This window comes from Hemitrygon akajei, chromosome 7, assembly GCF_048418815.1.
Source record: "Hemitrygon akajei chromosome 7, sHemAka1.3, whole genome shotgun sequence".
NCBI classification, from domain to species: domain Eukaryota; kingdom Metazoa; phylum Chordata; class Chondrichthyes; order Myliobatiformes; family Dasyatidae; genus Hemitrygon; species Hemitrygon akajei.
Genome location: NC_133130.1, coordinates 106,605,516 through 106,622,333, shown reverse-complemented (window position 1 = coordinate 106,622,333; position 16,818 = coordinate 106,605,516). Strand labels below are relative to the sequence as shown.

The 16,818-nt window shown below is 38.4% G+C and overlaps 1 protein-coding gene across 6 annotated transcripts in view; it reads left to right on the top strand.

Moving 5' to 3' along the window:
* Positions 1-16,818, top strand: part of afdna (afadin, adherens junction formation factor a) — a 230,143-nt gene that overhangs the window by 194,544 nt on the left and 18,781 nt on the right. For all 6 annotated transcript variants that reach the window (XM_073051631.1, XM_073051634.1, XM_073051633.1 and 3 more), the window contains 3 exons: positions 2,944-3,035; positions 5,035-5,214; positions 9,768-10,820. In XM_073051631.1, coding sequence (XP_072907732.1) covers positions 2,944-3,035; positions 5,035-5,214; positions 9,768-10,820 — 1,325 coding nt within the window. The remainder of the gene's footprint in view (positions 1-2,943; positions 3,036-5,034; positions 5,215-9,767; positions 10,821-16,818) is intronic.

The following is a 16,818-nucleotide window of genomic DNA, read 5'->3' as shown; positions in this document are numbered from 1 at the left end:
TAAAAAAGCGATAATTGTCCTCTTTCCTCACATGAGTTTCTTGTGCAAAAATAATATGAGCATTCAGTCTTTGGAATACTTTGAAAATCTTTTTCCGTTTAATCGGATAGTTTAAGCCATTAGTATTCCAAGAGACAAAATTAATGGTCTGAGCCATATTTCTGAAATCAACCCTTTGGTATATAAAGGGTTAACCAAATTATGAACTCATGCACCCGGAAGAGGAACAAAAATAAGGGGCGGACCCGGAAGTGACGACATCACGGACATTTTAGTAGTTTAAAATCAGCCCAAATGAAAAAAACTAAAAAAAAAACTGATATAAAGAACATAAGATTTAGAAAAAGACCCCCCATCCCCCACCCAAGAGGAGAAGAGTCCTCCCCAGCCAGGAAAAGGCTGGGAAAAAAGAGAAATGAAACTAAATCTACCCCCATATCAGCAGAAGGCAACTCCATATATAAAGGATAAAAAAGATCCACCCAAGCTCTAAAGAAATAATAATCACTATACTAAAACCAAACTTCTTAACATAATTGCTAGTAAAAAAAACCAAAAAGAATATAGTCACTAGTAACTTCTAAATCAGGTTAAAACCCAAACAAACCAAAAAAATATTTAAACTGTGATAAGAAATGCATTATAGGAAGATGAGAAAAAAAATGGCGAAATCAAAAAAAAAGCCAAAAATATTTTAGAGAAGAAATCGAAAATATTTTAGAGAAGAAACCGCCATCTTAGTAAAAAAAATCCTTCGCCTTCGAAGGATTAATAATAATGACCAAAGATAAAGTACAGTGATTAAAGTAAGTAAAATAAAAAGATTAGTACATCAAAAAAAACTTTAACTAGAGTATAAAATAGAGAGTAAACTTACACCAATAGCCAGAAACAAAATCTGGTTTTGGAAACAAAAACCATCTTGCAACGATCAAAATCACTCATTTATTAGAGATGAGAATCCGCAGCAGTAGGGAAGATCTCATTCAGAAAGCTTCTCGCTTCAGATGTAGAAAAGAAAACACGTCATGATGCATTGGGAGGCGAGATTCTGAGCTTCGCAGGGTATAAGAGCGCAGGTTTTAGATTTTTCTCATAACATTCGGACATCAGAGGTTTAAAAAGAAGCCTTGCCTTCATTACTTCTGGACTAACATCCTCCACTAATCGAAAATTGAATTCTTGGAATTTGACCATCCCTACACGCCGAGCCACACGAATAAGTTGCTCTTTAACATGCACATAATGAAATCGGACAATTACAACCGGTGGTTTAGCTGAAGCACTTGGTGATCGACGCATAATTCTGTGAGCGCGATCAAGTAACGGAGGACTGTCTGGGAATACAGAAGGGAACACATCCTTTAAAAGTTGAGCAAAGTACTTCGAGGGGTCCCCTTGTTCAATACCTTCTGGGAGACCAAGTATGCGTAAGTTCTGTCTTCTGGACCGATTCTCAAAGTCGACACTCTTGGCTTTAAGTGTTTCCACCTGTTTAATCGTCGAAGATAATTTCTTCTCCAGTTTTTTGATTATCAAGTCTCGCTTCCGAGCGTCCTCTTGCAAAGTTGCGATTAGAGCTTGCTGCTGGTTAACTACTGAATCCGTCTTATCCATATAATCCTGAAAGGCCTTTATATCTAGTTTGAAAATTTGTTGTTGTTCTTCAAATTTTTCATTTAAAACCTCCAATAACATTTCATAAGTCAATTCAGTGCACTTAGGATCGGTCTTTTTCTTCTTCCCGTTCCCGTTAGAATCTTTCCCAGGTTCTCGCCCTTTAGATCTCAGAGCCATTTCTGTATTCATTTCTTCAAAATTCACAATAAACTCTTAAAGATAAGTCCAAAAAAGTAGCAAGAATCTTTTGGTGTAGGTAAAAGTAAGTTAAATAAGGGTGATCATAGGTTAAAAAAAGTAAAGGTTATGGAGCGAATCTGAAACAGTGCTCACTCCATGAGCGTCTCCTGCTGACCCCTCTGTGCCCTTGTAACTTTGTTTTTTTTCTATGTGCTGTTTCTCCATGAAGGAACACTGATTCATCAAATGAAGGAATGTGCTATAGTAATCAGGTCAAGGTTTCATTGTCTGTTTCAGCTGATTCCATAAGTCTTCATAGAATTTGGAGTCAATTTTCAAGGGCTGCGATGACTTTAACAATTGGGAGGGAGGCTGACATAGTGCTGTGATTGTAAAGATCTTCAAACTATTTTCAATGTAGGGCAGGTAATTTGGCAGACATTAAAATCATGATTTTCCTCAAAGAAAATAGACTCCCTTGCTTCCCTAGGTTACGAACACCCAATTTGTGTACAGCCTGTACATATGACTAACATTTGAGAAACTATTAGCATGGATTTACTGGCTAGTGGGTCTGTAGGCATATTCAGTCTGGAACTAGATTCATTGCTGCAATTCTGTCTTGAGAACTATTTGGGTTATGAACCGTCCTAACCTGGGGACAACCTGTAGGAAATGGGGTAAGGTGACTGTTCTGGAATTTGCTTGATTTGTCCTTTTTGAAAGAAGCCAACAACAAAAAAAATTGTTTAACCTAATTTTTCTTGATTTATTTATATGGCAAATGTACGTTAATGGGACTGTATTTAAATGTCTTGGTTTTGTATTGATATGAATCTTGTGAATGAAATTTCAGCTAGTTTTCTGTACTGAAATTGAAGAACATGATGCATAGATTCTTTGCACTTAAATTTTTGAGCAGTTAAAATCATCAGTAGAGTAAAATTTAACATTGTAACCTGTATGCTTGTGTCAGTGTTACTACAAAGCTGAGGCATAAGCTTTTCAATTCATTCTCCTTTTAAGTATAATTTTCAAACCAGCTATATAGAAGTTTCTAATTAAAATCTCAAATAAAATAAATGTAGATATTCTTGTAATAATGTAACTTGTAATTACTTTATTTTTGTTTTTGGTGAAAAGATCAACCTCCAAGTCCTGGGGCAAAACCTGTTTATTCTACTGCACCTACCTCCAAAATTCAGTCTGTTTCTACTGGGAACCTCTGTGCTGAGGTTTGTATGCATAAGAATTTGCTACTTAATCTGTAAATATTACAAATACTAGTTTTAATCACTAGGTTTGTACATCATTTCTTTCTGGTTTTCACTTAATTAATTGAATCCATTCTATACTACATACTTATCAGCCTGATATTCCTGGATAAAATGAATGTAGACTTTTGTTCTGCTATAAGATGGCGTATTGCTCATGTGGTTCCGTTTTTTAAAAAGGGTTCTAAGAGTAAACCTAGCAATTATAGGCCTGTCAGTTTGACGTCAGTGGTGGGTAAATTAATGGAAAGTATTCTTAGAGATGGTATATATAATTAACTGGATAGACAGGGTCTGATTAGGAACAGTCAACATGAATTTGTGAGTGGAAGGTCATGTTTGACAAATCTTATTGAATTTTTTTGAATAGGTGACGAGGGTAAAGCAGTGGATGTTGTCTATATGGACTTCAGTAAGACCTTTGACAAAATTCCACACGGAAGGTTAGTTAGGAAGGTTCAATCGTTAGGTATTAATATTGAAGTAGCAAAATGGATTCAACAGTGGCTGGATGGGAGATGCCAGAGAGTAGTGGTGGATAACTGTTTGTCAGGTTGGAGGCCGGTGACTAGTGGTGTGCATCACGGATCTGTACTGGGTCCAATGTTGTTTGTCATATACATTAATGATCTGGATGATGGGGTGGTAAATTGGATTAGTAATTATGCAGATGATACTAAGGTAGGTGGCGTTGTGGATAATGAAGTAGGTTTTCAAAGATTGCAGAGAGATTTAGGCCAGTTAGAAGAGTGGGCTGAACGATGGCAGATGGAGTTTAATGCTGATAAGTGTGAGGTGCTGCATTTTGGTAGGAATAATCCAAATTGGACATACATTTGGATGCAGTAAAACAGAGTCATCTAGGAATAATGTGCATCGTTCCCTGAAGGTGGAATCTCATGTGGATAGGGTAGTAAAGAAAGCTTTTGGTATGTTGGCCTTTATAAATCAGAGCATTGAGTATAGGAGTTGGGATGTAATGTTAAAATTGTACAAGGCATTGGTGAGGCCGAATTTGGAGTATTGTGTACAGTTCTGGTCACTGAATTATAGGTAAGATGTCAACAAAATAGAGAAAGTACAGAGGAGATTTACTAGAATGTTACCTGGGTTTCAGCACCTAAGTTACAGAGAAAGGTTGAACAAGTTAGGTCTTTATTCTTTGGAGCGTAGAAGGTTGAGGGGGGACTTGATAGAGGTATTTAAAATTATGAGGATGATAGATAGAGTTGACGTTGATAGGCTTTTTCCATTGAGAGTAGGGGAGATTCAAGCAAGAGGACATGAGTTGAGAGTTAAAGGGCAAAAGTTTAAGGGTAACACGAGGGGGAATTTCTTTACTCAGAGAGTGGGAGCTGTGTGGAATGAGCTTCCAGCAGAAGTGGTAGAGGCAGGTTCGGTATTGTCATTTAAAGTAAAATTGGATAGGTATATGGACAGGATAGCAATGGAGAGTTATGGGCTTAGTGCGGCTCATTGGGACTAGGTGAGAGTAAGTGTTCAGCACGGACTAGAAGGGCCAAGATGGCCTGTTTCCATGCTGTAATTGTTATATGGTTGTAACTAAGTGATAATTGTTAAAATAGTTACTAAAGCAAGTATTTTAAAAGTAGTTCATTCAGCCTACGTCAGTTAAGTACCGTGTTAGTTGACTGTCTAAGCAATACACAAAGGGCTGGAGGAATTCAGCAGGCCACGCAGCATTAATTGGAAAAGAGTAAACTGTTCTGGTAAAGGGTCTCTGCCCAAAACATCGACTGTTACTCTTTTCCATAGATGCTACCTGGCTTGCTGAGCTCCGTCAGCATTTTGTGTCTGTTGCTTGGATTTCCAGCAGCTGCAGATTTTCACGCAGTTGACTATATATCTTGTCTGTACCTCTCAGTTTCTAAATTATTGATGTTTTAATTGGAACTGTCAATAATTATTGATTTAATTAAATTGCTAATTTTGCTTTTAGGAGCAATTATTGCCCACAAGACCTGAAGCATATCCAATTCCCACACAAACGTATACTAGAGATTACTTTACCTTTCCAACGTCAAGATCCCAAGATCGAGTGAGTCCCGTTCCTGGTCAATGGCATCACTATGACGAGAGGGCAGTAATGCAGGATCAGCCCTTTACTAGCACTGCACAGGTAGGACTGCTGACACAGTACTCTATAGGTAATACCTAAATGAAAGAAATCATCCAGAGCAGATTTTGAAAAGTATATGAAGAATTGTATTACAGGTTTGCACGGTCACCTAATAAAGTGATTGCCAGTGTAAATTATAACTCAAAACTGGCAATGCAAAGCATCCTCATATAGAGTTTTAATTTGATTAGACATTGTCCATAATGTTTTGTATTAAAACAAACTATCTTAAAAAAAATCGGTGATAGAATATGTATTTAACTGTTGGATTTAATATGCTCTTCTTTCAGAAAGATTCAAGTGAGTTTTTCTGTGGTAATATTTAATTACTTAGTTTTGATGTTTCAAGAAAATTCAGAAAACTTAAAGACAATGTACCTCTTATACATTTATGATAACTCATTAATTTGGCAATTTTTCACATATAGACAAATCATTAGCAGCTATTTTTAAAATGGCATATAAAAGATGGACTATAAAAGATCCCTATTTTGGAAATATGAAAATATTACAGGACCTTATGAATAAAAACTGTCTTGCAGTAATTAGTGAAAGGCATGAAATATAAACAAGCTTGGCATTTCCAAAATGCTGTGAATACTATGAATGAGGTATTAGTTGTGAGTTTTTTTTAAACTTGGTAAGGATCTTGTTGTTTCATTCTAGTTTGATCTTCTGTTTTGCTGATGCTGGTCCATTTGCAGGACTGTTGTTGCTTGGTTTAGTGATTTTCCTCAAAATAATTAATTACTTCTGGGATTAAAGCATAAAAAGAATAGCCGAATTGATTCTTGCCAAGATTCTTAAAGCTCAAGAATATGGTAAACAATCACTGTAGATTAATAGATTTTCATTAGAGCTTGTATCTGCCATGGCATTTGTGAGAAGCTGTGGCCTCTAGCTTTCCCCATTCAGGAACCTGCTTTAAATCTATTTAAACCTTGACAATGAAAAAGTTTTAATATGCCAGTGTAACAGTGTGATGCAAATACCTGTTCTAATTTTAATTGGCAGTGTTTGTTTTTTTACAAACTCCTTGTGACAGTGACCATCTCACAGTTAACAGATTGATAATTAAACTCTACTGCTATAGTTCAGGTTCTTTTTTGAGTTGGATATATTGAATGGATTTTTAAAAAGTGAGCTTGTGAGGGAGAGATGACGATTAGACAATAAGACGAGATATGAGAACTAATGTGATTTCTCTGCTAAGAACCACCATGGATGCATTGCGTTGGAATAATTTGGTTGTGCTGAGGTACGTGAAATTTCGCAATACGTGATAGGCCTCTGAAAGGGAGCAATTTGGTTCTCCAATCAGAATCCTATGTTCAAAGTTTTAAAGAAAGTAGGAAACAACTTCTAGTGCTATTTTAGTTCTCCAGTATCGTCCACAGAGGTGCTTGCTATCATTGATTTAGTTTTCCCATCTACATCCTTTATTGGTAGCAGGTATTTAGGCAATACATCTTAATCACGTGGGCAGCACAGTAGCTTGGTGGTTATCAGAACCCTATTACAGTTTGGGGCTGCAGAGTCAGAGTTCAGTTCCAACATGGTCTGTAAGGAGTTTGTATGCTTTCTCTGTGACCAAGTGGGTTTCCTCCGGGTGCTCCAGTTTCTTCCCACAGTCCAAAGACGTACTGGTTAGTAAATTGTCCTGAGGTTAGGCTATAGTTGCTGAGTGGAGCAGGTCATTGGGTCAGAAGAGCCTGTTTCATGCTGTATTTAAATGAATAATGCCTCTGTTTCACTAAACAAGTGCAGGAAATATTTGAGATGCAGTGAGTGTTTACTGTGATGGTGTGGTTATCTACAGTTTACTTTTCACATTTAGCACATCTTGAAATTGAAAAATAAAATATTTTAATGGTCATGTAAATGTTTGCAATGAAGTGTAAGGATAGTCTTCAATAAAGCAGATGTTTAGAAAATAAGACAGATATTTCTGACATTTATAATATCGTCCCTAGCAACCCTCATCTCTCTAAATTTTTGGAAAACTGTTGCAGGAGCAACAAGTATGCAATCATTCAGACAGTTTGGAAGCCAATGATTCCTTAAGGCTCAGTAGTTTGTAATGTGTGAAATTGAGACGATCTAAATAAAATCATGCACTATTTAAATACTAGGAGTGGGTGTAAGGCGATTTGTTATTGAATAATTTGAATTGTACAAAATTCACAGTGCGGTTTTTATGCTCTTGTTATCATTGGCTTTATATGGTAATAAAATAATGATGAAATTGTATAAATAATAGAATCTACACAATTAGTTGGTTGTACATTGCCACCTAAGCAAAATACTTAATTATGCAGAGAGATCACAAGTGTCTTGAAGTTCATTTCACCGATTAGATTAGCTTTATTTCTCACAGGTACACCAAAACACAGAAAAATGTATCGTTTTGTGCCAGCATCCTACACAGTCCAGGGATTATGATGGTGCAGCTTGTAAGTGTTGCCATGCTTCTGGCACTAACATAGCGCACCTACAACTTAGAGCCCCTAACCCCAGTCATACGTCTTAGGAGGGAACAGGAGCATCTGGAGGAAACCTGCACGGTCCCGGGGGAAATGTACAAAGTCTTACAGCCAGCTTTGGGAATCGAACTCTGATCGGTGATTGCTGGCACTGTAAAGCAATTGTGCTAACTGCAATGCTCCTATGCATGCCACAGATTCCTGAAGCAGCAATATGGTTTAATACACTTGTTTGGATAAAGTATGGAATACAAGAGCAAAGAGAACATTAGAGTATAGGCAAAATACTCCATACAGTTCTATCATCAATTCTATTATCAAATTACAAGAAGCAAGTGAAAACATTAGAGGATTCAGAGGATACTTACAAAAAATACATATTTAAATTGTACCTGGATACGGTTGGCGTCATGGTAGTCATTATTACAGCTCGAGGGGTTTGATTTCTGAGCTTAATCCCAGCCAACTGTATCCCGGTATTATTTAAATATGTAAATCATCAGGAAGCAGGTACAGACTTCTACCTCTTGAGTGAGAAAAGTTGTTCCTCAATTCATTTACTTTCAAGTCTGTGTCCCCTTATTCTGACCTTACCAGAGAAAAATGGGTTTTCTTTGTATTTGATTTATTTCATCTGTCTCCTATGGTTTCAATGAGGACAGTTCCAGCCAATCCAAGCCCTCCTCTAGAAAATTCTGTAGGTATTTCCTAATTGCTTTGATTTCCTCTCAGTTCAAAGAAGTACTGGCTAGGTCATTGGTCATTGTCAATTGTTCTGTGATTGGGTTAGGGTTAAATTGCAGTTGTCAGAGGTTGCTTGGCAGCATGGCTCGAAGGGCCTATTCCACTTTGTATCTCTAAATAAAATTAAAGAACAGTTTATCAACCCAAATGTTGCAATCTTGAGTGCTACAAACCCCAAATAAATAGCAATTGACTCTTTCTTTCTCCCCTCCTCCCCAGCCTTGGCTACATGATAGGGTGAATGATTCCAGACCACTGTCACAGTCAGAACTACTGACTCCTTCAGTGGAATTTCTTTCATTTATAGGCATTCCTAGCAACTTAACACTTCAGCTACATTTCTTTAAATGTAATAACACAGTAACAAGAGTTTACACCTGACCTCAGATGTCATCTTTGTGGAAATTGTAATTTCTCTGTGACTGCATGAATTTTCCTTGGGTGTTCTAGTTTCTTTTGACATCCCAAAAATGTGCTGGTAGGTTAATTGTTACTACAAATAAATCAAATGTAGATGTACAACGGGATAATTGGAGACAGTTTATGAGCATATAGGGGAGAATAGTCAAGTCAACTTTTATTGTCATTTTGACCATAACTGCTGGTACAGTGCATAGTAAAAATGAGACAACGTGAAGTGCTGTAAGAGCTGACAAATATTCAGCAGACTGAATTGCTTCCTCCAATGTCATAAGAAGATATCTGAAAAATCTCAAAAGTAACACACAAAATGCTGGATGAACTCAGCAGGTCAGGCAGCATCTATAGAAATGAATAACAATTGAATTTTCAGGCCAAGATCCTTCTACAAGACTAAAGGAAGGGGAAAGATGTCAGAATGAAAAGGGGTGGGGGGAGGAGGAGGAGGATATCTGGAAGGTGATAGGTGAAGCCAGGTGGATGGGAAAGGTAAATGTGAAAAGTGTTATTTATTCAGTGTTTTCGTCCTGTAATGAATAAAAGCAAGTGTCTCATGACTCATGGAAAGTAAGATTATTTAGGATCTACTTAACATGTTTTCATTTATAATGTCGATCGCTACCATTTTTATAGTTACTGATAAAAGTAAAATATTACTGCTCTTATTTGCATAAAAGAATGGTTTGATTAAGATTGAATTCAGTTGTTTCGCTTGATGTTTTGCATTTGCATCATTTCGGATAAACTAAGGAAGTATTTTGAACAAGTGTCTTTTCAGGACTTCCTCAATACAGCATTTGCAACTTTAAAATTAGAGATATTACTAGTCTAATATAGACAATAAACATTTTCAGTTCCACATATTAAGTATTAAATCAACATTTATCACTTTTAATTGTCTAACAGCGTGGAACTCGTTCTCAAGAGGAATTGCATGAAGAAAAAGCTTTCCACCAGGAGAAAATGAGGCAGGAAGACTTGCCCCGCAGGGTAGCAGAATACCGGAAGGACTTGGATTGGAAATTAGATATGCGGGCTAATCAAGGATCAACTGTGGATTCCAGTACATCTAATCAGGAGCATTTGAGCTACTCTTCAAAACCACTTTCAACAAATGTTATTGCTCCTCATAAAAGTGGACCTGGACGTTGGAAAACTCCAGCTCCAAATCTAACTACTCCAATAGCTGTTTCTCAACCTATTCGAGTAGAAAATCAGTTGCCACCACCACCCCCTCCACCACCGCCAGTACATTATGCTATTGATTTTGATAATGCCCACACTGATCTACCCCTACCACCTCCACCACCTCCCCCACCAACTTCACAAGTATCTAGTCAATGCTCTGCTGTTGATCGCAGGAAGCGAGAAGAACAACAGCGCTGGTATGAGAAAGAAAAGGCACGGCTGGAGGAAGAAAGGGACAGGAAGCGCCGTGAGCAAGATAAGAAAATTGGCCAGATGCGTGGTCCACCTCCTTTGCATGTGAATCCACCTCAACCTGTTCATGTTACTTCTTCAATTCAACAAGCAAGGCCAGAAAAAATGGCCAACTTAGCGCGGTCTCAAGATACAGTGATTCGTGAGCTTCAGCCTCAGCAGCAGCCTCGAACAATTGAACGCAGGGATCTGCAGTATATAACAATTAGCAAAGAACAGTTACCTGTAAGTGATAGTCTCTCACCTGATCCCTGGAAACGAGATGCAAAGGAAAAGATGGAGAAGCAGCAGCAGCAACATCTTTTGGAAATGCTTAGTAAAGAGATACAGGAACTACAGAACAAACCTGATCGCACATCTGAAGAGAATGATCGCCTTCGTAAACTTATGCTTGAATGGCAGTTCCAGAAACGATTGCAGGAATCCAAAGAAAAAGATGATGATGATGAAGAGGAAGAAGATGATGATGTTGATACAACACTTATCATGCAAAGATTGGAAGTGGAACGACGGGCAAGGGTAAGGAGAGTAAAATTATACATTTTTTTAAGTTCCGGGTTTGTTCCTGTACTTTGAAAGTGTTCATTGTGACATTTTATCATGAAGATATTAATATAAAGCTAAGTATTTAAGAGAGCAGCTGGTCATATTCCTGTGTGCTGCTCTGATATGTCATACCGTAGTTAATTATTCTAAGTTGTTAACATTTCAGAACTGATGATAATCTATTTGAAACAGTATCACAAAAGGTAAGCAAGTTGAGAATCTTTCTTTTGGTGATTTTTCAATGGAAAAAGTTTTTGTATTGACGTTCTGGCATCTTTTTATATAATTGAATTTGCATCTCTACTTCATCAGTAAAATACTTTTCAAAGGCATTGTCAAATAGAGTTCAATAATTTTAAACTTAGTTATTTAGATACAAGAGCCAGTACCGTTCATTAAGTGAAAAATAAGACTGACAGAAGTAAGCAACTGCCAGCAATTGTAACAATTCTAAGCAACAGTCAATTTATTTTCAAAAAGTGGGCATGCACTAAATTATGCTGCCAGAGCCTCTCCATTTATCAGAATACTTCTTCCAACACCAAGCTGCATGCATCATCTGGAGTATTTCTTCCAATATGCCCTTGAGCACAGCCTCCCATAGGGAAATCAGTCTCCGCAGTAAAAGACTGTTGTGACTATTTTGCTTTGCCCTGTCCCTAAATACCCTTGGTATCTTTAAAGTACTACTTCATGGTTCCTGAAAAAAAACATTTGGCAGCGTGTCCACTCAGAGGTAATAACTGAAATTGCGCTGCACTAGCAGGCTTTCACTCTTTCTCTGTAAAGAAAGGAACTGATACTTCAATTAACCTTCAATGTTCAGGTCCTTCAATAACTGTTAGGCAGGTTAGGCCTGTGCAAATATTAAAGCAAAGCCTTCAGTTATATACTTGATAGCAATGGCATGTGGTACTGGTGCAGCTGCAGAGTTTGTAAAAGTTGTAGACCTCACTGCAGAGGAATTTCCAATGTAGTACATTCTAAGACAGTACAAGAAAACTACACAAGCTTATGTTTAAGTTACAACTCCATAACACAGAAGACCAAGCATCTACTTACTTGGAAGATCGCATAAATGCACAGAGGGGAACGTAAGGCTCAATCTTAAAAATTACTGAACTGCCTCAGTGTTCATTGAGCACCAACACGGATTGTCATTCGCAATAGTGGGAGCCACCTGCCAACATAGGACTCTGGAGATTTTACTGATTATTGAAGTTTTATAGAGTTCAGTATCATAGCAGCAGTCTCTATTGAAATGGAATGGGATTGCAAGGCAGTCAGCCTTTTCCTTGGAGTCTTATGGAAATCTTGTTATTACCAGCAATAATTGCAAGTCGACAATCAGACTGCCCCATTTATGTTTTCGTTTGTTTCTTCTCAAATGCCCTCAATTCCATACTTTTCCTCCACTAGGTTTTGGAGGAACTCAGTATCATTCATACTTGAAGTATTCCCACTCTCTGCAAATTCTGCCTGTAATTAGCTCTGTTCTTACCATATATCATCCCTCTTGTATCCCTCATATATCAACACTTTTCTGTGTTGCTTCATTTCACTGCCTCCTAACTTTATCCAGAATATATTGAGCCAAATTTAAAAGGAAACATTATACAAGCAAGCGTTGTTCTCCTACAAATGGGTGTGTGCAGTTCAGGAGGGGAGAAAACGGTGAATTAGAAACATAGAAAACCTACAGAACAATACAGGCCTTCGGCCCACAAAGCTGTGCCGAACATGTCCTTCCTTACCTTAGAAATTGCCTAGGGTTACCCATAGCCCTCCATTTTTCTAAGCTCCATGTACCTATACAGGAGTCTCTTTAAAGACCCTATCGTATCTACCTCCACCACCATCGCCGGCAGCCCATTACACGCACTAACCACTTTGCGTTTTTAAAAAAAACTTATCCCTGACATCTCCATACCTACTTCCAAGCACCTTAAAACTGTGCCCTCTCGTGTCAGCCATTTCAGCCCTGGGAAAAAGCCTGGCTCTCTGCACGATCAATGCCTCTCATCATCTTATACACCTCTATCAGGTCACCTTTCATCCTCCATTACTCCAAGGCCAAAAAGGCCAAGTTCACTCAGCCTATTCTCAAAAAGCATGCTCCCCAATCCAGGCAACATCCTTGTAAATCTCCTCTGCACCCTTTCTATGGTTTCCACATCCTTCCTGTAGTGAGGCGACCAGAACTGAGCACAGTACTCCAAGTGGGGTCTGACCAGGGTCCTATATAGCTGCAATATTACCTCTCAGCTCCTAAACTCAATCCCACGATTGATGAAGGCCAATGCCTTTTTAACCATGGAGTCAACCTGCACAGCAGCTTTGAGTGTCCTATGGATTCGGACCCCAAGATCCCTCTGATCCTCCACACTGCCCAGAGTCTTACCATTAATATCATATTTTGCCATCATACTTAACCTACTGAAATGAACCACTTCACATTTATCTGGGTTGAACTCCATCTGCCACTTCTCAGCCCAGTTTTGCATCCTGTCATTGTCCCACTGTAACCACTGACAGTCCTCCAAGCTATCCACAACACCTTCAACCTTTGTCATCAGTAAATTTACTAACCCATCCATCCACTTCTTCATCCAAGTCATTTATAAAAATCAGGAAAGGTAGGGGTCCCAGAACAGATCCCTGAGGCACCCCACTGTCCCCTTGGACCCCATGCCTCCTTACTTTCTCAATAAGCCTTGTAAAACTGCCTTGCTGAATACATATACACTATATCTACAGCTCTACCTTCATCAATGTGTTTAGTCACATCCTCAAAAAATTCAGTCAAGCTCGTAAGGCGTGACCTGCCCTTGACAAAGCCATGCTGACTACTCCTAATCATATTATGCCCCTCAAAATGTTCATAAATCCTACCTCTCAGGATCTTCTCCATCAACTTGCCAACCACTGAAGTCAGACTCACTTGTCTGTAATTTCCTGAGCTATCTCTAGTCCCTTCCTTGAATAAGGGAACAACATCCGCAACCCTCCAATCCTCCGGAAGCTCTCCCATCCCTATTGATGATGCAAAGATCATCGCCAGAGGCTCAGCAATCTGCTCCCTCGTCTCCCACTGTTGCCTGGGGTACATCTTGTCCGGTCCCAGTGACTTATCCAACTTGATGCTCTCCAAAAGCTCCAGCACATCCTCTTTCTTAATATCTACATACTCAAGGTTTTCAGTCCACTGTAAGTTATCCCTACAATCGCCAAGATCCTTTTCCTTAGTGAATACTGAAGCAAACTATTCAAATAAGTACCTCTTCTATCTCCTCCAGTTCCATACACATTTTTCCACTGTCACACTTAGTTGGTCCTATTCTTTCACATCTTATTCTCTTGCTCTTCACATACTTGTAGAATGCCTTGGGGTTTTCCTTAATCCTGCTTGCCATGGCCTCTACTGGCTCTTCTAATTTCATTCTTAAGATCCTTCCTGCTAGCCTTTTTTTTTTTTTTTTTTTTTTATAAACTTTTTTTATTGTTTTCAAATTGTTACAGAATAAATGTGCATGAAAAAAAAAAGTGTTACCCAGCCCCCTCCCCTTAACCCCTCCCCCCTAACATCCCTATTAAGAAAATAAGAAAGAGAAAAAAAAAGGAAATGCCTGGATGTTGGAAGATCCCCACATGCTCCACGGAGTTCTCATTTTTTTTTTTAAATATATGTTAAAGTTCTTTTTCTTTTCAATCTATAATAATACCTAATCTTTCCACTTTCGTGGTATCCTGGGAAATCTTTATAAAAGTCTCCATGTTGCTATGTGTGTCCCCACCATTCATCCAGGCAAAAAGATAGAAAAAAAATTAAAATATAAAGGAAAAAAAAAAATACCCCCCTACTAATGTTGTGGAAAAAAGACACAACATTACCCCCCTCTGCTGTACGGGTCATGGCAACCGCCATGATTACACACGTGAATCCCGCAGTAACCGATCCACAGCCTCCCAGCTCCCCCGCAACATAAAAAAGTATATGTATAAGAAGAGAAAAAAAAATACTATTCTCATTTAGTATTTCTAAAATTTTGCTTTTCTCTTCTGTAATATCCATAAATGTCCATCACTTCTGTTCCTTGGGTCTATCTTCATCTTTAATCCATTACGTTTGGAAGCCTCTATGTGTAGTTAGCGAATAGATGGAAGTTCTTGTACAAACTCCTCCGCTTTTCGATAGTCGGAAAAAAAAAATTTTCCGTCCTCCAAAAAAATTATCAGTGTTGCTGGATGACGCATTGTAAATTTATAACCCTTTTCCCATAAGGCTTTTTTCGCTGGGTTAAATTCCTTCCTTCTCTTCAACAGGTTGTAACTTATATCAGGATAAAAAAGAATTGGTTTCCCTGCTATCATCAGTGGCCCGTTTCTATTTTTGGCACTTTGGGCAGCGGCCTTCAGGATCTTTTCTTTGTCTTGGTATCGTAAGCATTTTATCAAAATTGATCGTGGGTTTTGGTCAGCTCGAGGTCTTGACCTTAAAGATCTATGCGCCCATTCAATCTCAATTGGAGTTTCTCTTTCCATTTTCAATTTTTTAGGGATCCATTTTTGAAAGAAATTTATTGGATCTTCTCCTTCTATATCTTCTTTAAGTCCAACAATTTTAATATTATTTCGTCTACTGAGATTTTCAAGCTTATCAATTTTTTCCATAAATTGTTTTCTTTCTGATGTCCAAGCAGTATTTTCCTTTTCCATTTTGTCCATTCTTTCAACCATGTCTTCCGTTGTAGTTTCCAAGTTCGTAATTCTTTTTTCCATTTTTTCCTGTCTCTTTGTCATTTTATCAAGCATAGTCTCCATATTGGTCATTTTTTTTTTCGAGTTTTTTTTGGTTATTTTTAATTACTTTTAATGTGTCTAATTTACGCATTATTTGCCTCAAAGTCTTTTCTATATTTCTAGAAGGACTTTTACCTCCTTCAGCTGATCCTTCCGAGAGATTTGATTCTCCCTCCGATTCGCTATCACTTTCAGTTGCAGTGGTAGCTGGGCTTTGTAGTTCTTTTTGTTCCTGTTTGCGCATGCTCCATCCTTCGCGTTTGCGCAGTTCACGATGGTTTTTTCCTTTGGAAGTGGCAAGCGTTGCCACCATCTCCTGTTCAGTATCACCGGCGATACAATGTACCTGAAATCGCGGCTCCTCGGTAGAGGTGGGCCTCGCTCTTGTTCCAACTTGCGTAGTCTTCCCGGTATTAGTTTTCTTCATCTTCTTTCCTTGAGGCATAGCTTGACACAGTCCGGAGTCGTTTATAAGCAACTTTTAGAGAGTATTGACTAACTTTTCTTCATTTAAACATTAATTTATTAACTTTTTACGGGAGAGCTGGGTCCCTGCGTCTCGATCCTACGTCATCACGTGATGTCCCCCCCCTGCTAGCCTTATAATCTTCTAGATCTCTATCATTACCTAGTTTTTTGAACCTTTTGTAAGCCTCTCCTCTTGATTACATTTTCAACAGCCTTTGTACTCCACGGTTCCTGTACCCTACCATCCTTTCCCTGTCTTATTGGAACGTACCTACGCAGAACTCCACACAAATATCCCCTGAACATTTGCCATATTTCTTTTGTGCATTTCCCTGAGAACATCTGTTCCCAATGTATGCTTCCAAGTTCCTGCCTGATAGCCTCATATTTCCCCTTACTCCAATTAAACACTTTCCTAACTTGTCTGCTCCTATCCCTCTCCAATGCTATGTTAAAGGAGATAGAATTGTCATCACTATATCCAAAATGCTCTCCCACTGAGAGACCTGACCCCTGACTAGGTTCATTTCCCAATACCAGATCAAATATAGCCTCTCCTCTTGTAGGCTCTTCTACAAATTGTGTCAAGAAACCTTGCTGAACACACCTAACAAACTCCACCCCATCTAAACCACTCGCTCTAGGGAGTTGCCAATCGATATTTGGGAAATTAAAATCTCCCACCACAACAACCCTGTTATTA